Source organism: Papaver somniferum, unplaced genomic scaffold (assembly GCF_003573695.1).
Source record: "Papaver somniferum cultivar HN1 unplaced genomic scaffold, ASM357369v1 unplaced-scaffold_12, whole genome shotgun sequence".
Classification (NCBI taxonomy): domain Eukaryota; kingdom Viridiplantae; phylum Streptophyta; class Magnoliopsida; order Ranunculales; family Papaveraceae; genus Papaver; species Papaver somniferum.
In genome coordinates, this window is record NW_020621047.1 from 304,888 (window position 1) to 330,065 (window position 25,178).

Genomic DNA, 25,178 nt, shown 5'->3' on the forward strand with positions numbered 1-25,178 from the left:
CATGCATCCCTTAAAAGAGCCAAAGCCTCAAGGAGAACCTGTACCAAGTTTCACTACATAAGAGCCCACGAAAAGCATCAACTTATGGACGGAGGCAGAATCAAAAATGGTAAAAATAGGAACCACAATGGAAGAGGAAGAACAAGGAAATCTCGTCCAACTGTTGAAAAACTACTGCGATGTCTTCGCGTGGATATGGGGGAAATGCCAGGACTAGATCATTGCCTTGCCTGCCATAGGCTAGCAATCAACCCGATAAAAAAGCCAGTCAGGCAAGGGATACGAAAAATATTAGCTGTATATCATGAACAAATTGAAGTAGAGCTAAAACAATGATTGAATCAGCAATCATAAAGCCTGCGAAGTATGTAGAATGGGTCGCGAACATGGTGGTGGTCCCTAAAAAGAATAAAAAGATTCGCATGTGATTTGAGTGTGATTCGATCACTATCAAACTCCTCGTTTTATTTGTTGATCGGTTCACTATCAAACCCAATTGTTGGCGCTTTGGAAGCTTGCGTTTCACTGGGCGTTGCTTTAAATTTCTATCTTCGATTCTCACTCGTACAGTCCATACATACAAGGTAGATAATTTTGTAGCAGATTATTTTAGCTAGAAGGGGATCTTGTAATGATGGAATAAGGAACCACCTTCTTTTAATCGATAGCTTTTGGTAACGACAGATCGAGTTTCCATGCTTATAGATTTAATGAGTACTACCTGTTTTCTTTTCCTTTCTTCTAGGTTTTGGCCTAGCCTCTTCGTAATCTTTTCACTTATTTGGTAAAAATAAATAAAATAAATAAAAATGAAAATATAGGTATAACTTCACTTTACTAAGCGTAATATAAACATATAAAAATAAATTTAATTTTCTCTATTTGTCATCAAATGACCAGCAACAATCCAATACAAAGAACAAAATATACCGTCAACAATAACGCCTCTCTCTATCTTTCTCTGTATGCTCTTTTCATCTCTCTTCCATCTTTTGTTTATGTTTTTTTTTAGCAAGGTTTACCAACAAAACAGTTTATGGCACCTGCGAAACGTGTTAGTCTGGTCACGAATGTACCAGGTTTAGAAGTGATCATGTCTTGCTTTGAATAAGGAAAGGATGGAGTTATGTCGCCAGATTCAACAAAGAATGCACCGTTCATCATCAAATCATTTTGTGACCTCCATGTCCATTGCTTCCACACGTCCTCTGTTGCGAAAACCCTATGAGTCACCTCCTTAGCATTTGGATCAGGAGGAGCAATGAATCTGTTACCCTGGCTGATGATGGTAGGATTGTGGCTACCACCAATGGCATACATAAGCCAGTGAGTGTAATCATTGTTTAGGACATGGAAAAATCCAAACCTGCACCTTGGCATTCTCTGCACTAAACCCCTTCCAAAGTGGTTAAACGCAATTGTAACTTGCATTATTGTATCGTTAGAGTAGCTGTCACTTGCACCGAACAACATCACCTGCATGCAGAAAAATAACCATCACTATGAGTATAGAATATTGATGCAGTAAAATACTTTTGTGTTTTGGCACTTTAATTTTTTTTTCATTTACCTCATTGTGATCTGTCATGTGGTTGTTCGAGATAGTAATAGCCGTGGATCCCATAATGGCATCTACTATTCCATCCTTGCAGTTGGACATGGAGTTATGATCGATCCAAATGTGCGACGATCCAAAGATAGAGATACCGTCTCCATCACTAGCTGTTCTGAATCCATAATGATCAAGTGAGTCCCTAATTAAACCACCGCTTCCTGCATGAATGTCATGGATGTGAAGACCATGAATGATGACGTTCCTCACAAACTGCAGAGTAAGGCCTGCACCGCCTGTGATATGAACATTTGCTCCACGACCGTCAATTGTCTTGTCGCTTGCTATCATAAGCTCTTCGCTCAGCCTGATAACCATACTTCTTGCGAAAATGATCCAGAGTGGCTGAGTTTGGATTACACCGTATCTCAATGTTCCTGGCTTGGGGTTCACCAAGTCATTATCAGATGAATCAGTGACCACGTAGAATTTCCCTCTCTTTCCACCTCTAGTGTGTCGGCCAAAGCCAAGGACACAATCGGCTAACCTCTTACGGTCATTGGCCCAATCTGCCCTGCACCTCCAGCAACGGTCAATAGGGTTTGTTGCTAAACATGGACCATGATACTTTCCCAACTTTCTTTCTATCTTTGTGCTGTTATGCCCCTCAAGTGCTCTGTACAAAAAAAAAAGAAGTCACAATTAAATTTCACAGAAATCATTCCTATAAAAAAAAAACACAGCATATTCTGCTACCATTGCTGCGCAAAAACGAAGCAGCAACCTATAAGAAAATCGTACTTATGCACGTGTTCGTTAACGTGGTTGACAGTATCCATGGGATCAGGAACATAACCATGCTTCCGATTAAACTCCGCAGCTTTCTCAGCTTGTTTTCTTACATACTCGTCGACATGGCCGATATTGGCATGTAAAGTTGGAATAACTACAGCAAATGAGAAGAAAAACAAAAGTAATAAAGTAGAATTCATGTTTTTCTTCATCTTCTTTTTTTATATTTTTTTTTTTTTGTCTCCCAAGAGGGATGAACCAAATTTATGAACAAAAAACCTTAATCATGTAAGGGTCATTATTTGGTTTATTGGTTCACTTGCCCTGCTAGAGAGTGTAAAGCTGTTGAATTCAAGCAACTTTAAATAAGAGAAAGATTTGTTTACAAATTATAGACAAGAAAAGAATTGACAGAGAAAACAGGCGAAGAGAGAGTTAAACCATTTGAAAATAACGGTCTGGTTTCTAATTAAGTACTTATGCTTTGTTTGGCTATTCAACAACTTATTACCGGGATTGAATCATTCAAACGATGTTAAAAAGAGATTGACCCCCAATACTGGTCAGGTAGTGCAGTTAAATCAAAAACGGTCGAGCAAAATGTTCTCTAAGAGCCATCTACATATATATAATTAAGACATTTTTTTTCCTCTTTTTAGGTCTAGACACGTTCTCTTGCATTTTGTTAGAAAGAAAAAATGAGCTTAATTTGAGGGTGTTATAAAAGGTGCGGGCAACTACCAATTTTCATCATCATTTTGTTAGCTTAATTTCATCTGTCCAACAGCTACGATCTTCTATCATATTAATTCAATTTTCATCATCATTTTGTTAGTTTAATTTCATCTTACCAACAGCTACAATCTCCTAACATATTTTCAATGGCTACGCCATCTACCTGACACATGCCACTATCAATTTTCATTAAATCTCACAGTATTTCTACTTAATATATTTGATTTAAAAAACACAAAATAAATAATGTGCCCGACCCAGCGTGGCACATCAACTGCATATCACATTCTTTACTTGGTGGCTCACAAGAGAGTGTATGCCGAGTGTAAGAACCTACTAAATTGGAACGGAAACTATAAACAAACACATGTCTTGTCTAGTTTCTAAACTCCTGTAAATCGCGGAAGTCAAAGAGCCCAAAGAAAAAACCACAAATTATCTCTAAACCCTAGAAGTTCAATTTATTTACGTAATTAAAAAATGGAGTCTCAATTGATGAAGGATTTCAACAAGATTCTGCCGACCGAGATCATTTCGGACATCTTGACTCGTTTACCCACTGAATCAGTACTAGAAAGCAAGTGGGTTTGTAAAACATGGAATGGTCTGATTATTCATCCATCATTTCCCCAAATGCACTTAGCACGTCTCAATCGTCCCGATTCTGGTAAGTTAAGATATGTTTTATTGAAAGCAGATGATGATATTGATGATGATGATCTTAACAAACGTATTCACTATTTTGAGTATGATGATAATGAGGGTTGGAATTATGTTAAACCCATTTATAGAAAGATCAATATAGAAACTCCATGCTGCGAAGCTTACATCTTGATTGGTTCGTTTAATGGTTTGGTTTGTATTTATGGAACTCAACCTAGTTTCCTTGAAGCTCATGGATCTGCTAGTATTTTTAACCCAGTCACCAAAGAATACATTGTTCTTCTAGATTTTGATTGTTATCCAGATTTTGAGACAAATGAGTCAAATTGTACTCATTTGGCGTGTGGATCTATAGTTCCAGGGAGAACTTAATGTTGAGGTCGAGGTGTACACTGTTGTAAGTGGCAAGGGATGGAGGCACGTTGGAACATTTGATTTGGGTTTTATACTTATCACAAAATGGGAGCATACACATGGTGCGCTTGTGAATGGCTGTCTTCATTGGAGGAATATTCAAGGAGGAATGGTTGTGGTTTTTGATTTAGCTGATGAGAAGTTCCGGAAGCATATTGCACCACCTTCTATGCTGATAGACACCGGTGATGAAGAAGATTTCGATAGCGTCATAGGGGTTTCTGGTGGTGGGATTTTATATTATGCTGTTTATGAATTCATAGATGGACTAAAATTTGATGAAGTATGGCTGTTCATCAAAAAGAATGATAATCTTGAAACGGAGGATCACCAGTCATGGGGTTGGGTTAAAGTTACTAGTCTTGACCAAAGAAAGCCCTTTGCCTTTAAGGAGCATGGCGCCGTTATACGTTATGATCAAGGCAATCTTGAAATATTTGTTTCAGAAACTTCAACCTGGGTAAGCAATGTGAATTTTGATGGTATATCTCGTCAAGTGTTTACACACCAGCATACCTTAGTTTCATTGAAAGAATTCGGAGAAGAAGATGCGGGAATGATGGAAACACATAGAATTGAGGAGACGATAGGAATGAGTCTGATAGCACTTAGCGGTCAAAGCAACTGCTGCAAGAAGCTGGTAATCTTCATTTACATATTTGAATTAATATTGATATGCTTAAATATTTATATGGAGATGGATAACAAGGACCTCATCATCAAACAAAAATAAAAATAAATTTATCCTCAGAACTATCGACAGTTATATATCACTAACTGCTAGTTTGTGTTTATATAATCATTAGTCCCAAATTTGTATGTGAGTATATTTCTATGTAGTCGGTCAGTCAGTCACGCTTTATTGCTTTGTTAATTGCATTTGATAGTCACTTGAGCTAATTTCAATGAGATGCATGCTTTAGTAATTTGTTTCATTCATTGACCGGATTCGAATAAGGATATGCAGGTCTATGGTGGAAGGTGATAGCTTTAGCAACAATACAAGTTAATCTGTTTCATTCTTAGTGTTTAGCATGTTGATGGATAATTATCAGGACCAATTTTGAAGCTTTTCCAATTTTCCTCTCTTTCGATGTTGGGGACTTGCAATAATGATGTTAGTGTTTAACCGAAAGTAATCTTAGTAAGCTTCACATCAGTAGGTGATCTCATAAAGCAAGGTGTGTACTCTGAGTACCATAGTTAAGAGGCTTTAAGCTGCACTATTATTATCATCTGTATAATAGCTGCATTAGTAACCTATTTCAACAAACTAAGAGGAAATCCAACTGTCTTCGTAGGTGATAGTGCTTAGATTGATGTTTTCTTTTGGTTGTCTTAATAGTTGATCCATTTTGTATTTTCATGCTGCCTTTATTTATTTTTTTGGTGAACAAAGATAGGATTGTTTAGTTTTGCGTCAGTTTCTAATGATTGTTGAAATTGAAATTTGGTTCTGCTGGGATACTTTTCCTACATCTGAAACTGTATATTGATTTTCCTGCAGGTTTTCCTTGGAAAGAACGTCTAAATTGGATATTGAGAGTGGGAATTTAGGAATGTGTGTCTGTTTTCTTACATCCTGGTTTGATTTTAATATTAGCCCATAATGTTGTTGCACGGCATAGCTAGGTTTTCTTTTTGTTTCTCTTACATCTTTTTGTTTTAACAAGAGGACATGAAACTTCATCATTACGAAGTTCCAGATAGTTGTGCATTTTAATCTTAATGAAATAGATTCGGTGATCTTAGCTTCAATTCGTGTTCTGTACGGAATCTTTGTTTCATTATCTTCTCCTTCTTTACTAGTTCTTATCAAATAGCCAGTGATGCTAAAATGATACTAGTATTATCGGTTTTGGCTTGAATCAGGAACTGTCGGGCGGCCAAAATCCAACAAATGAACAATGTAGTAGGCAGCGAGAGCAGTTTCTCTGTCTCGATCGGTTTTCCTTCTTGTATATAGAAGTGTGCAGGGCTTTTCTCAGATCTCAAGAGCAACTCTGACTTAAGGATCAGATAGTGGCAGGATAATTTTGGTAACTGCCTGCAAACTACATCCTTGTAGTTCTTGTTCAGCCATGCTTTCTGCCACTACAGAATAAGACAGTTTTGACAAAATTTCATATTACCTTCTTACCCACAGTTCACCCCAATATACCCACGTCTCCCAAAAATAACGGACTCCACATCTCCACTCCAATATATTTCATTCCTACCATTTAGGGTTTGGGAATCTATCTATATATAAACAAAGTTTTAACTGCGAAAACCAAAAGGCCCTAACAAAATCTCAATTTTCATTTTTAGGGTTTGACTGATGAAGAATCTCAATCAGCATCTTCCAACAGACATCATTTCAGACATCTTGACTCGTTTACCCACTGAATCAGTCATGGAAACCAAGTTGGTCTGCAAAACATGGAACAATCTCATTCATCATCCATCGTTTCCCAAAATGCACTTAGCTCGTCTCAATCACCCCGACTCAACAACAGGTAAGATGAGTTATGTTTTTGGGAAACCTGATGAAGATGTCTATGACCGTGAATATAATGATAATAAATGTCTTTACTATATTGAATATAATGATAATGAGGAATGGAATCATGTGAAACCTATTCGTAGAAAGGTCACTATAAAACTTACAAGTGGACGTTATTACATCTGTATTGGTTCCTTTAATGGTTTGATTTGTATTTATGGATCTCAACTTACTTACACTGATGCACCTGCTATGATTATTAACCCGGTGACGAAAGAATACGTTGTTCTGCCGGGATTTGATAGTTATCCTGAATACTACGAAACAAAAGGGGAAAACTCGATTGCATATGATCATTTGGCGTCCGGATTTGGTTACCTTGCTGAAACGAATGAGTACAAAGTTGTTAGGATATACAAGTGTTGGGCTGAACCTACTGTTGCAGAGGTCGAGGTGTATACTGTTGGGAGTGGTAAGCGATGGAGACATGTCGGGAAATTCGATTTCGGTTTTAGTTTTCATACGCATTGTAACGATACACATGGTGTGTTTCTGAATGGATGTCTTCATTGGAGAAATACTGATGGAGGAATGGTTGTGGTTTTTGATTTGGTTGATGAGAAGTTTCGTGATCATATTACACCACCTCCTATCCTAACGGACACTGATGATGTTGATGACACCGATGGCTTTATTCTGATAGGGGTTTCTGGTGGTGGCATTTTGTATTATGCTGTTTGTCAATTCATAGATGGAGAAAACTTTGAGGACATATGGCTGTTCATGAAAAAAAATGATAATTTTGAAACGGAGGAACACCAGTCATGGGGTTGGATTAAAGTTCCTAGCCTTGACCAAAGAGAGCCCTTTGCCTTTATGGAAAATGGCGCCGCTATACGTTATGATCAGGGCAGTGTTAAATGGTTTCTTTCTGAAACTTCAACTTTTGAAGGCTGTGTGACTTTTGATAATATATCTCGTCAAGCGTTTCCATACCAGCATACCTTAGTTTCTTTGAAAGAATTAGGAGAAGAAGATGCAGAAATAATGGAATAATGGGGAACACAGATAACAGTTAATCCGGCAGGCGGACAAGCAACTGTTTGAAACTGGTAATCTTCATTTAGCTTTTTGAAGTCATGTTTATATGCTTTATTGCTTTGTTAATTGGATCTGTTAGTCACTTGAGCTAATTTCTAGAGGAGAATGCGATGCATGCTTTAGTAGTACATTTTATCCATAAACCTGAGATGTGTACAAGATCCGTTAAAATAATGGTTAACCAGCTTACACTTAGGGGGCAATGGCATACTGTTATTGACTTTGAAATGAGTATATATTGCAGGAAATCTGTAAAGTCGGTTAATACCATTTTTCCCCAGATCAGCTTGACACTTAGAATCTATGGAGTTACCGGTTCACATTGAACGTAATACTTTTAAAGGTTTTACTGAACTTGTCCCTAAATTTTAAAGGTGTAGCCATAGAGTTTTCGATCATCAACTATAAAACTTTAACAAGGCCTGGCCAGCCTATCTTTGAAATTGACTTGCCTGTGTCTATAATCTCACACCTAATCAAGTAAGCTTCTAGGCCATGATCATTCGTGTATTTGAATCCACACTGTAGTGCAAGGCTATGATCGATTTGGCTATGCAAGGATACTTTTTCTACATCTGACAATGTATTTTGATTTTCCTGCAGGTATTCCGTGGAAACAACTTTTAGGAATGTTCATTTGTTTTTTTCTTGAAATGTCTGCAGGAATGTTGCACCAAGCAACTAAACTAGATTTTTTTTTAACAAGAGGACATGAAACTTCATCTTAACGAAGTTCCAAATGCTAGTGCATTTTAATCTTTAATGAATAGATTCAGTGAACTTTACGTTCTTATCGAATCTCCATAATTAAATGATGGTACTTCTTGTTTCGGCTCGAATCATAAATGGTAAGGAGGCCAAAATCAAACAATGTAGTAGGCATCCAGAGCAGTTTCTCTGTCTTGGCCATCTTGTTTACTTGTAAATCAATGATATATCCTACTTGCAGGGGTTTTATCAGATCTCATGCGCAACTCTGACTTGAGTATAGATAATAGGATATTTTTGATATGATTTTGGTAACTCTCTAAACATCCTTGTAGTTCTTCGTTCTTTCTGTCGGTAAGGAATTTATAAGACGGTATTGACCAAATTTCATATTGCACCGTGGCCAAAGTAGTTCTCCCCAATATAATAGCCGTCTAAAACCCTAACCTTAAACCTTGCTGGTTAGATAAGCACCCCATGATAAGAGAAGATTAAGCTTTCTTTCTTTACAACATCGACATGGGTGTGCCAGAGGATAGGATCAGTTGACCTCATGTCTTTTGCTTTGTTTTGTGTGGTTTTCTTGTGAACAAAAATAATGAAGTTCGGGCTTTTTTTTGACGGACTTACGGACTGCATATTTCCATTATATTTCATTCCTTCTATTCCCGGTATCTTCTAAAGAAAACTCGCGAAAACCAAAAACCCTAAGAGAACTTCCGAAATTTTCTTCGATTCCTAAAGAGTAAAGTCTCTCAATTTCGGTGAAGGGTTTTGATTGATGGATAATCTCAATAAGCGTCTTCCAACAGAGATCATCTCAGACATCTTGACTCGTTTACCCACGGAATCAGTTTTACAAAGCAAGTTGGTTTGCAGGACATGGAAGAAGAGAATCTCATTCATCATCCATCATTTCCCAATATGCACTTAGCTCGTCTCAATCACCCCGACTCACCCGATTCCGGTAAGTTAAGATATGTATTGTTGAAAGCAGATGATGATATTGATGACGATGATGATCTTAACGAACGTCTTTACCATTTTGAGTATGATGATAATGATGATTGGAATTATGTTAAACCCATGCATAGAAAGATCAGTGTAGAAACTCCATGCTGTGAATATTATATCTTAATTGGTTTGTTTAATGGTTTGATATGTATCTATGGATCTCGACCTACTATTCCCGATGCTTCTGTACCTGCTATTATTGTTAACCCTGTGACAAGAGAATACATTGTTCTCCCAGATTTTGATTGTTATCAAAAATATGAGACAAAAGGTGAAAATTCGCTTCGACGTTATCATTTGGCATGTGGATTTGATTACCTTGCCGAAACGAATGAGTACAAAGTTATCAGGATATATAAAAAGCATGCGGGAAAATCCACTGTTGTAGAGGTCGAGGTGTATACTGTTGGGAGCGGTAAGGGGTGGAGGCACGGTGGAAAATTTGAGCTTGGTTTTATGTTCATCCCACATTGGGAGCATACACATGGTGCATTTCTGAATGGAGATCTTCATTGGAGGAATGAACAAGGAGGAATGATTGTGGCTTTTGATTTGGCTGGTGAAAAGTTTCGCAAGCATGTGCATGTTTCACCACCTCCTATCCTAACGGGCACTGATGATGATGATGATGTTAATGGTTTTAATGTGATAGGGGTTTCTGGTGATGGGAGATTATTTTATGCCGTTCATCAATCCGTTGGAGGACATGAATTCAATGATGTATGGTATTTAACGAATAAAAATGAGAATCATATTCTCACTTGAAAGAACAGGTTGACAGTCTTGACGAAAGAGAACCGTTTGCCTTTACGAGGGATGGCACCGTTGTACGTAACGACCAAGACAACTTATGAAATTTTTCTTCCAACAACTTCAACCTGGGAAAGCATTGCGAATAGTAATCTATCTCGTCAAGTATTTCCGTACAAGCAAACCTTAGTTTCATTGAAATCATTAGGAGAAGAAGATGCGAAAAGAACGAAACCAGTGGGAAGTTGGGAACTGAGGAGACACACAGCAGTGAATCTAGCAGCGATTAGCTTAGAAGCAAATGCTGCTTGAAGTTGGTAGTCTTCATTAACCTTTTGAAGTAACAATTATATGCTGAAATATTTATATGGGCTTCATTTTGGGATTGGATAATGAGAGAGCTCGTTATGAACCTAAAATATCAATAAATGTTAGCATGTGTTTATGTTGGAGAAAATGAATCTTATTGTTTCGGTTTTGTAGTCTCGGTGGAAATGGAACTTATGACCTTTGAGTCTTTAAGGGCACTTGCTCAGCTTCTTGTGAATGAATGAAATATGATCTTTAGTTCTACATAGGGTACAACTAAAGAGGAGTTCCACTATTTAACTATTTCATTATTGCTAGTTAGACAAATAATATATGTGGAACGGGTGGGGCAAAGAATACTTGTTTTGGAAAATTAGGCGCTGGCCCTAAAAAATAATATTTTCATTGTCAGGCCCACAATTAATTTTTGGTACCGTGACACCCATAATTATTTCCCTGACACCCAAAATTGTCCGATATTATTAACAATTAATACATAAATCGTTATGCATACTATTTTTTCAGGCATAACTCGTTATGCAGCCTAATTTTTCAGGGATATAATTGGCAACGCAACTTAGATATAACATATCTAAAAATGCGCGCCTTGAAATTTTACAAATTTTATATCGTTGGAAATCTTTTTAAAAGAGCTACACAACGAGTACAAACAACAATATCAATTTTTTGTTTTTCACGAAAAAATCGGAGGTGATCATCATTTTAGGCTAAATTTTCGAAAACTTGATACATAACCATTATGCAGCCACCAAAAAAGATGTCTAAGACATTGTGCAGACGCATAACGAATTATGCAACCATTTTCTCGACTGCATAACACATTATACATCCGCGTAACAAAGTTATGTATGTATAACAAGTTATGTAGCCATTGTTTTGGTTGATTTTAGCGCGTACATAAAAAATCGATGCATAATGCATTATGCATCTATATTTACGGATGCATATAAGGTTATGCATCTATTTTTCTCGATGCACAAAAGATTGTGCAACAATTCTCTCGATGCATAATGCATTATGCAGCCATATTTTCGTATGCATAACAAATTATGCATCAATTTTCACGACCGGATAACATGTTATGCAGATATTATTGTAGGTGCATAATAAGTTATGCTCTCTTTATTTTTATTGGTTTCAATGGTGACATAAAAGTTGTTGCATAACGTGTGCAACCATTTTCTAAATTGCATAACAAATTATGCAACAACTTTTATATATTCATAACAGGTTATGCAACCATTTTGAAAGCTGCATAACGAATAATGCATCCATTTTGACAACTACACATATAGTTACATAAACATTTTAAAAGCAAGGAAATAGGGGAGAAACAAAAACAAAACCAGTTTCTTGTTTTTCAAAGCTGCATAACGAGTAAGCTCAACCGGTCTTTGGGAACAACCAAACCATTGTGGCAATTTTCTCATTTTCCTTTCAAGGATGATATGTATGTGGCAACATTTCCCAGCAGCATCACTTAATTTATTCAAAACCCCACAGCATCCTGTCCAACACCAAATCTAAATCATACACATCTCTTATTTCATCTCAGGCTCATAAGAACTTCAATCTTTCCTCCTCTTTGTCACTGATTTTTGACAGCATTAGATCCCCAAATCCTGCTCATTTCAGATTCACAATTTGCCCCAAATATCTGCAAATTCAATTCACAGTAAACCAAATTTCAGACCTCAGATTATATCAACGACACAGACCCATACTTCCACCACCAGTTCATATCCTCTCTGCCATCCATAAAAATTCAGTTTAAAACCCATTCAATCATTCACAAAATCAGATTACAATCATTTGGTTCTCTTCCTCTTTGTCGGAATCTCAAACCAGACAGCAAAAGCTTCACTTCCACCTGAGTTTCAGCTCAAAATTTCGCCTGAATCACACAGCTCACCATGCCATTCCTTGTATTTCTTGACAACATCACAATTCAGATTCAGCAACTAAACTTCACTATCTAATAACCCAAAAAAATCAAAAATCGCTTAAAACCCACATCTCAAAACCAAATTTCACAACTAAAAAAACATACTTGGGACCAAAATTTATGAGCAGATTGATTCTTATGAGCAGGAGGAATAAGAACAGCATGACCAGGCCATCTCTGATTAACTAAAAACAATGTCTTATAATCTTCAGCAATCACTAACACTTTCTCTTAGTGTTTAAACCTACTTATACTAATCAACCAATTACTCAAAAATGGCTAGATCGACTACAATCTCGACTGATTTATGCCCAGTATTTGACCCACATTTGGTCTTTAAACTTGAGCTATAATCTCCTCATAAGCTATATTACCCTAGAAATTCGATCAGCTAGACTCCAAATTTTCTGGGTGGAAGTGGGAACTCAAATGTGGGGTTTTCGGGGGAACTTTGGTAGCATTATGTGATTCTTAATTCATGAGACCACCTAGAAGCGAAGGTGTGGTGCTTGCACCGCGCATGCAGGATCTTCATGCCCGCATGTGATACTTAGTTTTATTTTATTTTTTCGAGAAAAAATATGTCTAACAACCCATAATTTATTAAATTATCTCATTAAAACTGAAATTTGAATGGTTGAGAATTATCATTCCACCGATTGGATTAATGATAACATAATAATTTTAACGATACAACATAGAAAATACAAAATACAATTTATCCCTATTTGCAAATACAACAATTTGCAAATACAACAAATTGTCAAATACAAAATCATGTGATATCAATTAAGGGAACTTAGGCGCAGGCCCAAAAAAAAAAAATTCTTACCGCCAGGCCCACAATTAATTTCTGATACAGTCGCACCCATAATTATTTAAAAATATTTAAAACGTACTGAAAGACTCTATTACCCTTCATCGTTTTTGGCATAATTTTTTTTCTTATCCGCCGGTTTCTTTTCCTATTCCTCCATTAATCTCTGTAACGGATCTGCAAAGATTTTTTCTCCATCATTTAAAGAAATAAATCATTTAAAATCGATGATTCAAAGAAGTAAATCATTTTTGACTAAACCCTAGAATACATTTCAACAAAAATGGATGAAACAGACGAAGAAGAAAAAATCAAGTAGAAGAAACAGAAAAAAAGTTATGCATCTAAATTTTAACTGCATAACAAGTTATGCAGAAGTAATAATATGTTGCATAACTTGTTATACAGTTAAAAACTAGTTTATAACATGTTATGCAGAAATAATAATATGCATAATGTCTTATGCATCTAAACAAAAATGATGCATAACCAGAAAAGTGAAAACAATAATGCATAAGACATTATGCAGCTAAAAAAAAATAATGCATAATGTCTAAAAAAACCCTAGAAAATCAATTTCATACTCTAAAAAACCAACCTAGAAATTACTTACAGTTTACAAATCCTAGAAACAAGATTTAGAAAAAATGAACGAAACACAAAAAAAATGTGCATAACAAGTTATGCATAATAAGTCATGTGTTTTACTTTTAAATAACAAATGCTACGCAGGAAAAATAGTGTGCATAACTGCTTATGCAGTAAAATCAACTATGCATAACTGCATAGCTTATTATGCATAACTGGTTATGCAGTAAAATCAACTATGCAGAACTGCATAACTTATTATGCATAACTTCTTATGCAGTAAAAACAACTATGCATAACTGCGTAACTTATCATGCATAACTTGTTATGCAATAAAAGAAAACATGCTGAACTGTGTAGCTTACTATGCATAACTGGTTATGCAGTAAAATCAACTATGCAGAACTGCATAACTTATTATGCATAAGTTGTTATGCAGTAAAGACAACTATGCATAACTGCGTAACTTATCATGCATAACTTGTTATGCAGTAAAATCAACTATGCATAACTGCGTAGCTTATTATGTATAACTGCTTATGCAGTAAAATCAACTATGCATAACTGCGTAGCTTATTATGCATAACTGGTTATGCAGTAAGAACAACTATGCATAACTGCGTAACTTATCATGCATAACTTGTTATGTAGTAAAAGCAAACATGTTGAACTCCGTAATTTATCATGCATAACTGGTTATGCAGTAAAAGCAAACATGCTGAACTGCATAACTTATCATGCATAACTGGTTATGCAGTAAAAGCAAACATGCTGAACTGCATAACTTATTATGCATAACTGCTTATGCAGTAAAATCAACTATGCATAACTGCGTAGCTTATTATGCATAACTGGTTATGCAGTAAAATCAACTATGCAGAACTGCATAACTTATTATGCATAACTGCTTATGCAGTAAAACAACTATGCATAATTGTGTAACTTTGACTGCATGACAAGTTATGCATTGTTTAGAGTATCTGCATAACCTGTTATGCATATAAAGTTATGCCTTCCCTGATGAGTGTTATTAAATCATGTTGCAGTTTCAGGAGAACTTTAGAGATGAGTACAGTGCAATGGAGTTGGAACTCTGTGAAATCGAAATTAAAAGATTGAATCGAAAAGATCTACATTGATCGTAAATTCAAAAAAAAGCTTAAAATATCTAAAAATCGATTCGAAAACCTAAATTAAACTCTGTAACTTAGAATAATATATCATAATCTTAAAGAAACTAAAACCTAGAATCGAATCAAGATTAAACAAGATCAGAATCCAAGTTAAAGAAGATCAGAATCAAAGATAAAACGAACGAACCTGAGCTTGAATTTCAGGTTGTCTTTGTTGAGTAAATTGAATCTCTCAATCAGCTCCTTCTCAACTTCGATAATTCAATACTTCAGCTCTCGCTCCGGCTCTATCTCAATCTCTCAGAACAAAATCTCAATACAAAATCTCAAAATATAAAGTGAGGTTAAATTTTGAAAATTTTGGGTTTGCTACGAATTTTTGACGGGAAAATGGATGAGCGCCTGAACTTTTCTGTCCGTGGGTTTGACAGTGGTGGAAGTTGAGAAATTGGGTTTGTCTATAGTTTTCACATCGAAATAGTCCCTTAGAGCGTCCACAGTGGTGCGAGTATAACCAAAGCCCAAAGACTAAAAAAATAGACCAAATTTGGGTTTAGTCCGTCCTGTGGCGTAGCGGGTGACGAGTAAATTTGCTCGCCCGTTGATATAAAGTCCGCTTCATCGTCCAGCGTAGACAAAGATTACGCCTGGCATGGGGAGTTTATAAAGATAACGCCTGGTATGGGGCGTGAACTATAGCAACGCCTGGTGTGTGGGACGGAGATTATACGTTCGCCGGATTCAAAAATAAAAAATAAAAATGGGGCGTTGATAAAGACAACGCCCCAAGCAAATTTCCTAAAGTTTTAAAACTTTAGGCGTTGACTATATAAACGCCTCTCTTTAGGCGTTAAGAATATAAACGCATGTTGCCCGCGTTAACTTTACGTACGCCCGACGGGGCGTACATTTAACCAACGTCCCATCCAGGCATACATTTTACCAACGCCTGTTCGTTGGGCGTTAACTATACGAGTGCCTGATGAGTGGCGTAGACTATATCAACGTCCGTGGTGTAGGCGGAGATTATATAAACGCCTGACTATATTTTGGGTTTGGTCTTTGTCGCCGACCAAATTTGGTCTGATTTTTACTCTTTGATCAAATTTTGATCGATAGTCCATCCCACTGCGCCAGCCCACTGGACCAAATATTTGGGTTTACTCGTCCACTGCAGTTGCTCTTACAAGCTGTAAGAAAACGAGGCCCAAGAGACAACCTCATTAAAGACCAAGACCAATTATAATACTAGAATACCCGGATATGAACCCGTGTAAAGTAAAAAGCCCGGCAAACATGAAACCCTAAGCAAAACGGTATCATTACCAAAACTTGCCGCCGCTGCCGCCATTTGCACCTCCACTGCATCACAAACCAAGATCTACCGTGATATGAATATCAACAGAACCAGCACCCGATTAAGAACTGATGATGGAAGCCCTTTGCTACCAACACCATTGATGATGGAAGCCCTTTGCTACCAACACCATGATGGAACCATTTACCTTCAGTTTTCATTTTGAAAGGTCGGACCATTATGTGTACTAGTTTAGCTGTTCGCCCATACATAAGTATTACGACATTGAAAACTAAACTCAACCTTAGGTAATCCTTTAGCTGTTCACCCATAAATATTACGACTTTGAAATCAACTAAACTAAACCTGAAAATCTTGTACGGTATATATGCTAGCCGTTAACCTGGGAAAGCATTTTCTCTTCCTTGAGAAACATGCATGCTATAAACTAACTGGATTTCTCGGATTGCATGAAAACCATTCCGACCATCTAACCCGACTGACCCATTGACGAAAAGATCCCGAGCATCTGTAGTTGCCGCAGTACTCTCGCAGTTTTGCATTCCGCGTCGAATATTTTGTTTCTAAATGACCGAAATACCCTTTTCTGACCGGACTCAAAACTCCAATGAACTGAATAGACTTCCTCTTCGAAAACAGAAACCCTAAACCCCAAAAGGTTTCACAACATGGGTGCGGTGGAGGACAGGATTAGTGAATTGCCTGAACCCTTAATCCATCACATTCTCACATTTCTTCCGATCAAATCTGTTGTTTCAACCACACTCTTATCAAAAAAATGGAACAATCTCTGGTTATCTCTTCGGGTTCTAGACTTTACTCAATGGCGATCTTCTACATACAAAAATCATATCGAAGAAGATTCTGATTCATATACAGGTTCCGATACAGATACTGAGCAAGACGAATATCGAGTGATCAAAGATTCACCTCCAGTTGACTTATCAGAGACTAATAGGTTCATTGATTTTCTGGATAAGGTATTGTTTGTCGATGATAAATTAGCTCATATAAAGATATTTTTTCTCCAAACTGATAGTATGTACTTTGATCAAGACCGTGTAAAGGAATGGATCAAAGCGATTGTTATGCGTAGTGTTGAAGAGCTCATTCTTTCAATTAAGTGCTCAGGGCCTAGAGTGATTCCGTTAGAACTATTTTATTGTGAATCATTGACTGTGTTACATTTGTGGTTCGATAACAAACAAGTAATAGATCAATCACCTTTATCAACACTCTCTTTTAAACGACTTAAGATACTTCGGCTTTCATTTATTCATTTCAAGGATAAGACATTTGCAATGCAGATTTTTTCTAATTGTCCCGTACTTGAAGATTTGCATATGAGTACTGTCAGTTGGAAAGGTTTAGATGTTATATGTTTTGCGTTACCTCAGCTTAAGTTTTTTGACATATGTGGTTTTGGAAGAGAACGTATTGAGGATGTTAAAGTTAAGTTTGATACACCAAATTTAGTGTCACTTACATGGTTTGATCATCTTCCCGAAGAATTCATTGTGGATAGCTTTCCATGTTTAGTTGAAGCTGGTATTCGATATAGCTTAGCAGAAGGTCATACTAAAAACAGATATGATTCTTTGAATAAGTTTATTGAGAAGGTGTCTCATGTAAAGCACCTAATGGTATCCCATACATACTTCCGGCCCAAGGTATGTTCAGTCGTTTATTAGAATGCTGGTGATATGGCTATATTTCTCTAAACATCAAAGGTAATTTTTTTTATGGCTGTCGAATTGTATAGTGCCTTGATGTTTGTGCTTTGTATGTATGTCTTGTTTGTTAGATTCTCGAAGACTCAAGTGTTCTCCCTATAAGCTACCATACCTTCCGTAATTTGGTCAGTTTCGAAGTGGATGTTATTTATTATGGGCAAATCGGACTACTTTTCGACACAATTCTGGAGTTTTCGCCAAATTTAACATCACTCATCTTCAATCAGGTATAAAAACGCCAACTTATGGTGTTACTGTTTTTTGTTGATGTTTGATTGAAAGCAAGCAACAAAAGTACGTTTTCAATTTCCTTCACAATAGGTTTTTCTTGTTTCTAATCAAATCAATCTTTTCATTTTCGGGTGAACCCACAACTCATGCTGCAGCTCCTCACGTATCATAATGTCGGTGAGGATTTGTTGCCATTAAATATAGTGCCGCGCTGTTTATCGTTATCCCTCAAGTCCATTGAATTTCGAAGATTTTACGGTTGCCCGAAGGAGATGGAGGTGGTGAAACTATTTTTGAAGAATGCTAGAGTTCTTCAAACGGTTACTCTCGGAAGTTTATCGCACCATTTGGAATATCTGAACAAGAAGAAACCCACAGCTAAGGAAATAGAAGATGCCAATAATAAAATTCTGGAACAATTACGGGCGTTTTCATGGGCTTCATCTGATTGTGTGGTTAAGTTCTTAAACCTCTAGTGTCTTTTCCTTCCGTATAGAGCTGTCACTGTTTTTTGGTTATGAATAGGAATTCAGGCATTTTGTAATTCCCAAAACAAAACTCATTCTAAATTTCTCTAAATTTCTAATAGTATTAGTGATAATAGTTTTGCGTTTATTATATTTGATTTTAGATGCTTGGTTAACTGCAGACATGCATGGATAGAATGCAAAGACCTGTAAATAACTTGGCCATCTAGAGTTTGGACACTGACAGACTGCAACCTTGCATACTGACTAGAACATGTCTTGTTCGTTATTGCATCTCATTTATTACATATAACAATATTTCTTAATGTTTGCAAGCATATCCAACAAATTAAATGTATCCAAACTGTCATTTCTTGAATTCATTATAAAATGAATTCCACAAGCATATCCAACAAATCATTGGGTCCATTTAAAAGTATAGTAATAGCATCACTATTACCCGTTGAAGAGTACCATAAATTAAAATAACTAGAAACTTCCACAATTCATCTAAGACAACACAACAATGCTAACCTGGTTAGCTTTCTTAGATTGATTAACTACACCTACAGCTATACTTGCTAGCTAAAACCTGGTTAGCTGTCTGTCTATCTTCTTGGGATAGTTCTCCCACGACTTAGTTAAATACTCCTCGGTAGTCATATCTGCAAAGTAGTTTAACTCGACAGTGGAGGAAGAGCCACTTTTATTATGTTGGTTGACAAATCGAGCGTTGCCCTTAAAAATATCAAACCTCTTCTTAAAAGCTTTTTCATCTTCCACATCAAAATGGTGATCATTATATGAGAGCCACTTCAAAAAGAGAGCATGGAGTTTAGCCTCAGAATTGACAATGTCATCTGTTACCTTTAGAGCTGCTTAATGATCATGAGAGATTACATGAGTAAGAAGGTGAGGAAAAGTTGAAAAGGAGAACAAAGCTTAACATGTAGCTTTTACCTTCACGTTGCTTTGCAAGTTCCAGACCACAAACATCTGAGCTGAAGATAAACACAACATTCAGTCAGAGGAACCCTTACCCAGGTCACAACAAGTAAACGAATTTTCACCTAGCAATAGAATGAGTGAACCGTACGAACCAAAATAGTCTAGCCACACGAACATCACGTTCAGTACCGAGCAAAAGCAGTTGACAAAAAGGAAACAATTCATCACTCATAGAAGCAAAAGAAACCACCGCACGTACCTGAATAGTCTGGCCGCACCAACGATCTCTGAGTGATCAATGGTGTAGCAATCCATGCTTTTGCACCAGTTGCAGGCAGCTGCATAGTGAAAGGGAATTACATTATCCACATAGTTACCATGTAAAACAAGGAACTAGAGAACCCGAAACAGCCACCGAACGATCTAAACTCACACAAAATGATTTTTTTAATCAATCGCATAAACAAAACATTATAAATCTATGACATGCATATATTCATGAATCTAAAAGGAAATTCATGCCTTCACTATCTACAATTGCATCTAACAATATCATATAACTACCACATTCAACAGTATTCCCAAAAACCCTAAATGAAACCAAAATCATAAAACTGCCATATTCAAAAGTAACCCCAAGAACCCTAAATCGAACCAGAACAAACAACTCAACAAGTAATCAAAATCTCCATTGTTCGCCGAGAATTCGCATCTCAACATCTACCAAATCACGGAATAAAAAACCTAGCTAAAAACTCATGATTTTGTTAACATGTAGAAAAAAATCCAAACAGAAAATCCTACCAAATCATTGATAAACAGGTAATAATGATAAAAAAAAAATAAAAAAAAATGAAAGTGTTGGCGCAATGCGGAAATGTGATGGGTTTATGGAAATGAATTTAGGAAGAGAGGTTGGTTAATTGAAAAGTGAGGCTTATATTAATATGAAAATGAAAATATTACAAGAGTCTTGTGTAGCAACTTTGGCTTTCACTAGTTGTTTACAAAGAGGCACTTTGGCTCTTACTCTAAACTCTAGCTCTCACTCTAACTCTTGTTTACTCACTTGAGTTTTTGATTGTTGTTGGATGATCCCAAATGAATCCATCCTATGCCTATTTATAGGTTTCATGACCAACTACTTACTTCTCTAGATAGTTCTATCTAGACTCTTCTCAACTTAGATATTACAAGAAAATTCTAGAAAAAAAAATTCTCTAGATAATACTTGATGTAAAGAAGGCCTAGAAGATTCTAGTATTGGGCTTTACTTAGTGTAGCTGATTATTTGGGCTTTACTTATTGGATTTTCACAAATTATGCTTTTAACAGAAAGAACAACAACTTACACATCTTGTAGCAGCGAGATCCTGACACTTCAGAAATGATCGAGCTGCTGATCTAAGAAGAGTCGAAGTAGCCATTTGCCCCATTACCAAAATACTTTCACAAGAATAGCATTCTTGATGAATTTTATTAGGGTTTTTGTTCTTAACCCTCTTTCAAAAGTAAGTGTTTCTGGGGGTCCCACCGTATGTCTCAGTCAGTTGTTTTCTCGGTCAACCTAGCATTTCCGGCATTCTTAACACTTCACCCTCTCTCTTCTCTCTCTAAAGAAACCCTGAACCACAAATGGAATCCAAATAATTTGTTTATCCGAAACGAAAACATCATTATGGGTGTGGGAAGGGACAGGATCGGCGAATTACCAGAGCCCTTAATCCATCACATTCTCTCGTTTCTTCCGATCAAATCTATTGCATCCACCACTATTTTGTCAAAAAAATGGAACAATCTCTGGTTATCTCTACCCGTTCTTGATTTTACTCAATGGCGATCTCCTCCTGCTGCTGCTGCATACGAGGAAGAATCCGATTCGGATTCAGACGGTTCGGAGTTGCATGATTCCCAAGACTATCGATACTATCGAGTGTTCAAAGATTCACCTCCAGTTGATTTATCAGAGACTAATAGGTTCATGGATTCTCTGGATAAGGTAATATTTCTCGATAAGTTGGATCATATTAAGAAATTCTGTCTGAAAACTGATAGTATGTACTTTGATCAAGATCGTGTAAAAGAATGGATTAATTCGATTGTACTGCGTAAAGTCGTAGAACTCTTTCTATCGATCAAGTGCTCAGGGCCTAGAGTGTTCCATTAAAACTATTTTATTGTGAATCATTGACTGCGTTAGATTTGCGGTTTGATAACCAACAGGTTCTAGATCAATCACCATTATCAGTAATCTCTTTTCAATGACTTAAGAAACTTCGGCTTTCATTTATTCATTTCAAGGATAAGAGATTGGCAATGCAGCTTTTTTCTAATTGCCCTGTACTTGAAGATTTGGATATGAGTAATGTTAGCTGGAAAGGTTTAGATGTCATATGTTTTGCATTGCCTCGCCTTAAGTTTTTTACCATGGGAGGTTTTGGAAGAGAAGATCTAGACAATGTTAAGGTTAAGTTTGATACACACAATTTATTATCCTTTACGTGGTGTGAATATCTTCCGAAGGAATTCATTGTTGTTGATAGCTTTCCGTGTTTAGTTGAAGCTGGTATTCGGTATAGCTTTGCCGATGGTTATTCTGAAAGCAGATATGATTATTTGTATAACCTTGTTGAGAAGGTGTCTCATGTCAAGCACCTAATGGTATCGCATACGTACTTTCGTCCCAAGGTACGTGAGGTTTCATATTCGAATTTTTCTTTCTTGGTTGTCTATATTGCTTTGTTTAGTTATGGTTCCCTGTTATATAGTAATGTATAATGATATTTGTAATTTTTATGCTTGTTTGTTAGTTCTTGACGACTCAAGTGTTATCCCTAAAAGCTCCCACAGCTTCCGTAATTTTGGTTAGTTTTGAAGTGGATGTTATTTCCGGAAAATTAGGCTAAGGCCTGACTCATGGATTATCCATAATATCAAGCCCTTAATTAAAAGAAGTTTAAATCTAGGCCCTGAAATATTAAAAGACTTTAATACTCTTATGCATATTGTCAGGCCCATAATTAAATAAAATTTAAATTCAGGCCCAAAATTATTAAAATAATTTAACTCAACAGTTACACGTGTAAGCAGAAGTTACACATGCATATAGCATGTGTATCTACAAGTTACACATGCATATAAATGTTCATCTCAACAGTTACACGCCAAAAAGAAACATATATTCAGTTGTTATTGAAATAATAATTTCATTTACAATAATTCTCTGTTTATCAGTTACATATTGGCATGCAATGACTATAATAGTTTCTCCGAGATTGAAAACATGAGGGCAAAGACAAAATGATTGTTGTTTTTAGTCAACCAGTCATCTGGGTATACTCCTAATGCTCCAAAGATATACTTGCAAGAGTATCAGGATGGTCGAAAAGGTTATCAGCTGAATAGCCAAACAAAACGCACTAGAATCTGAATATTCATTTTCTGGCTGGAAACCCATGGTAACTGAGATAATAAATTACGCACCAACTAACTAATGTCAAGAATGACAATACGACAACTGTGGGGACAAAAATTCTAGCAACCTGTATGAGACATGCAGATAATGAGAATAGTAAAGTAACATAATTACAATTACAGCACTACTTCAATATTGTAGAAGATAAAGCAAAAAAATTTAGCATGAGCCATTTCATAGATAAAAAATGTATAAAAGTAAGCACCATAAGTAACTGATTCATAGATATTTACAAAATCAACAAATTTCTGAACAACATCTTTGGACATTTGGGATGTCTCAACCAGACAAATAATCTGGCTCAAAACAATGTTGACTAGCATGTGTAACTACCAACTACACATCCAATTAGCGTGTGTAACTAGTAGCTACACATCCATATAGCACTCGTAAAGTCTGAAGGCTCGTGTACCTGGCACATACTATTTACAGTTTAATCTTATTAGACTGTGCATCTTATTTGGATGTTCTACCCCCAACAGTGAACTAAGCCATCACCTTGTCTAAGCCAATAGGAATCAATCATCATCTACGATGATGGAAGAAGTGGCAAGGTCACCAAATAGCTCTGCAATTTTGCAAAAAACAAAGTGAACAATTAGTAAAACAAAATCAGCCTTCATGACATATTGTTTACATGCTACAGGTAATATGATCTACAAGAAACCTAACAGGTATTGTGCTCTATAAGAAACAGTTGATGTCATTAATCAAAGCATGCTCTATAAGAAACAGTTGATGTCATTGATTAAAGCATCCATTGTAAACAGTCAAGTAAGGGGTGAAAGATCCAGTTAAATACTAACATTACGATCCATTGAAAACTAACATGTTAGGCGTCAACAATTATGAACTGGAAAAGAAAATCAAAAGGTAATTATCTACCAAAAGACATGTCTATTGAGTCAGTGAAACAATATAAACTTAAAAACAACAGGAACCAAGAAAGTATCAAAAGTAACATACCCAACTCAAGAATATCAATTTCCTCCTCCTACACTCCAAGGATAGAAGAATCCATGTCAATCGGAGTACGTAACCAATTTTATAATAAAATCAAGGCCTCAAGTTCCCAGCTGATGCTCCAGGGCCAGGCACATGACCAGAACGCGGTGGAAGTTGAGGCGGAGGTCCCATTTGCGATGCAATTCCATGTACAACTGGAAGATTTGAAGGAGAATCATCTTCTGAGATTTCAACCATGGTAAGTGGTAACCTGCACATAAAAAACAAGTGACAACTCAATACAAAATGAAATGACTCTAATGGTGTCACTAAAGACTGGAAACTCAATCCTGATTCCTGAATTACATGAAAAAATTATAGAAGGTATGCTGATAACATCAATAACCAGGTTAAATGATGAGGACCAAACCCAATTGAATTTATGCAACATATAATCAAAATCTGAAATCTAAAAAACTTGAATAGCTATTATAGCTTCATACTGACAAATTTCTAGAAATGAAAAAAAAAATCAAAGAACAAAGATAAACCCAATCCATTAAACGAAAAAAGGGAACAAATTTCAACCACAGTACATCAAACAATCAGATTCAAATTCAAATTAAAAACTAACATAAACCCTAACCATGAGATGGTATTACAATCGAACTCCAAGTATCAAAAAACAAAATTAAAATCAGAGTAAACCCTAATAAACAGATTCAAATTAAACAACATGAACCCTAACAATCATCTTTGATTGAATCATGAGATGAAATTACCTCACGTTGTTGCCTTGTTGGTGTTACTGGTGATGAAGAGATCGCGGTATTGGTGGTGATTTGATCTTTGAAGAGTGACTGTGAACTCTGGTGGAGAAGAGAAACCGAGAGGGAGACTCAGAGAAGTGAAAACTGAAAAATGAAAAGAGAAACCGAGAAAGTGGAGTCGGTCGATTAGGTATTTAGGTTGATTTAGGTTTTACTCTTGCTAAAGGATTTAACGGCTGGGATTGTGGATGGGAAGTAATCCAA

At 36.4% G+C, this 25,178-nt stretch overlaps 4 protein-coding genes across 4 annotated transcripts; 3 read left to right on the forward strand and 1 right to left on the reverse strand.

The window, feature by feature from the left end:
* Positions 1-818: 818 nt before the first annotated feature.
* On the reverse strand, positions 819-2,690 carry LOC113330938 (pectate lyase-like). Its single transcript, XM_026577731.1, has 3 exons — positions 2,354-2,690; positions 1,571-2,228; positions 819-1,476 (listed from the first exon to the last, which is right to left on the reverse strand). Exons 1-3 carry the CDS (start codon positions 2,554-2,556, stop codon positions 1,009-1,011), a joined length of 1,329 nt encoding a protein of 442 aa, XP_026433516.1. The 5' UTR covers positions 2,557-2,690; the 3' UTR covers positions 819-1,008.
* Positions 2,691-6,659: 3,969 nt separating this feature from the next.
* LOC113330913 lies at positions 6,660-7,697 on the forward strand. Its single transcript, XM_026577707.1, has one exon. The coding sequence runs from the start codon at positions 6,660-6,662 to the stop codon at positions 7,695-7,697; it is 1,038 nt and encodes a 345-aa protein (XP_026433492.1).
* A 9,316-nt stretch (positions 7,698-17,013) lies between these two features.
* LOC113330914 (putative F-box/FBD/LRR-repeat protein At2g05300) lies at positions 17,014-18,785 on the forward strand. Its single transcript, XM_026577708.1, has 3 exons — positions 17,014-18,015; positions 18,150-18,305; positions 18,465-18,785. The coding sequence occupies exons 1-3, from the start codon at positions 17,014-17,016 to the stop codon at positions 18,783-18,785; spliced, it is 1,479 nt and encodes a 492-aa protein (XP_026433493.1).
* A 2,617-nt stretch (positions 18,786-21,402) lies between these two features.
* On the forward strand, positions 21,403-22,630 carry LOC113330915 (F-box/LRR-repeat protein At3g59200-like). The gene is made up of 3 exons (XM_026577709.1): positions 21,403-21,723; positions 22,026-22,412; positions 22,535-22,630. Exons 1-3 carry the CDS (start codon positions 21,403-21,405, stop codon positions 22,628-22,630), a joined length of 804 nt encoding a protein of 267 aa, XP_026433494.1.
* Positions 22,631-25,178: the final 2,548 nt, after the last annotated feature.

What these genes read in the sequence shown, in the direction of transcription:
- LOC113330938 (XM_026577731.1), bottom strand. Translation starts at nt 2,556, where the DNA reads ATGAAGAAAAACATGAATTCTACTTTATTACTTTTGTTTTTCTTCTCA. An exon ending in GTTAACGAACACGTGCATAA is followed by an intron (nt 2,229 to 2,353) that starts GTACGATTTTCT and finishes TTTTTTGTACAG; the next exon opens with AGCACTTGAGGGGCATAACA. An exon ending in ACATGACAGATCACAATGAG is followed by an intron (nt 1,477 to 1,570) that starts GTAAATGAAAAA and finishes TTCTGCATGCAG; the next exon opens with GTGATGTTGTTCGGTGCAAG.
- LOC113330913 (XM_026577707.1), top strand. Translation starts at nt 6,660, where the DNA reads ATGAGTTATGTTTTTGGGAAACCTGATGAAGATGTCTATGACCGTGAA.
- LOC113330914 (XM_026577708.1), top strand. Translation starts at nt 17,014, where the DNA reads ATGGGTGCGGTGGAGGACAGGATTAGTGAATTGCCTGAACCCTTAATC. An exon ending in ATACATACTTCCGGCCCAAG is followed by an intron (nt 18,016 to 18,149) that starts GTATGTTCAGTC and finishes CTTGTTTGTTAG; the next exon opens with ATTCTCGAAGACTCAAGTGT. An exon ending in CATCACTCATCTTCAATCAG is followed by an intron (nt 18,306 to 18,464) that starts GTATAAAAACGC and finishes CTCATGCTGCAG; the next exon opens with CTCCTCACGTATCATAATGT.
- LOC113330915 (XM_026577709.1), top strand. Translation starts at nt 21,403, where the DNA reads ATGGGTGTGGGAAGGGACAGGATCGGCGAATTACCAGAGCCCTTAATC. An exon ending in TCATGGATTCTCTGGATAAG is followed by an intron (nt 21,724 to 22,025) that starts GTAATATTTCTC and finishes ATTCATTTCAAG; the next exon opens with GATAAGAGATTGGCAATGCA. An exon ending in ATACGTACTTTCGTCCCAAG is followed by an intron (nt 22,413 to 22,534) that starts GTACGTGAGGTT and finishes CTTGTTTGTTAG; the next exon opens with TTCTTGACGACTCAAGTGTT.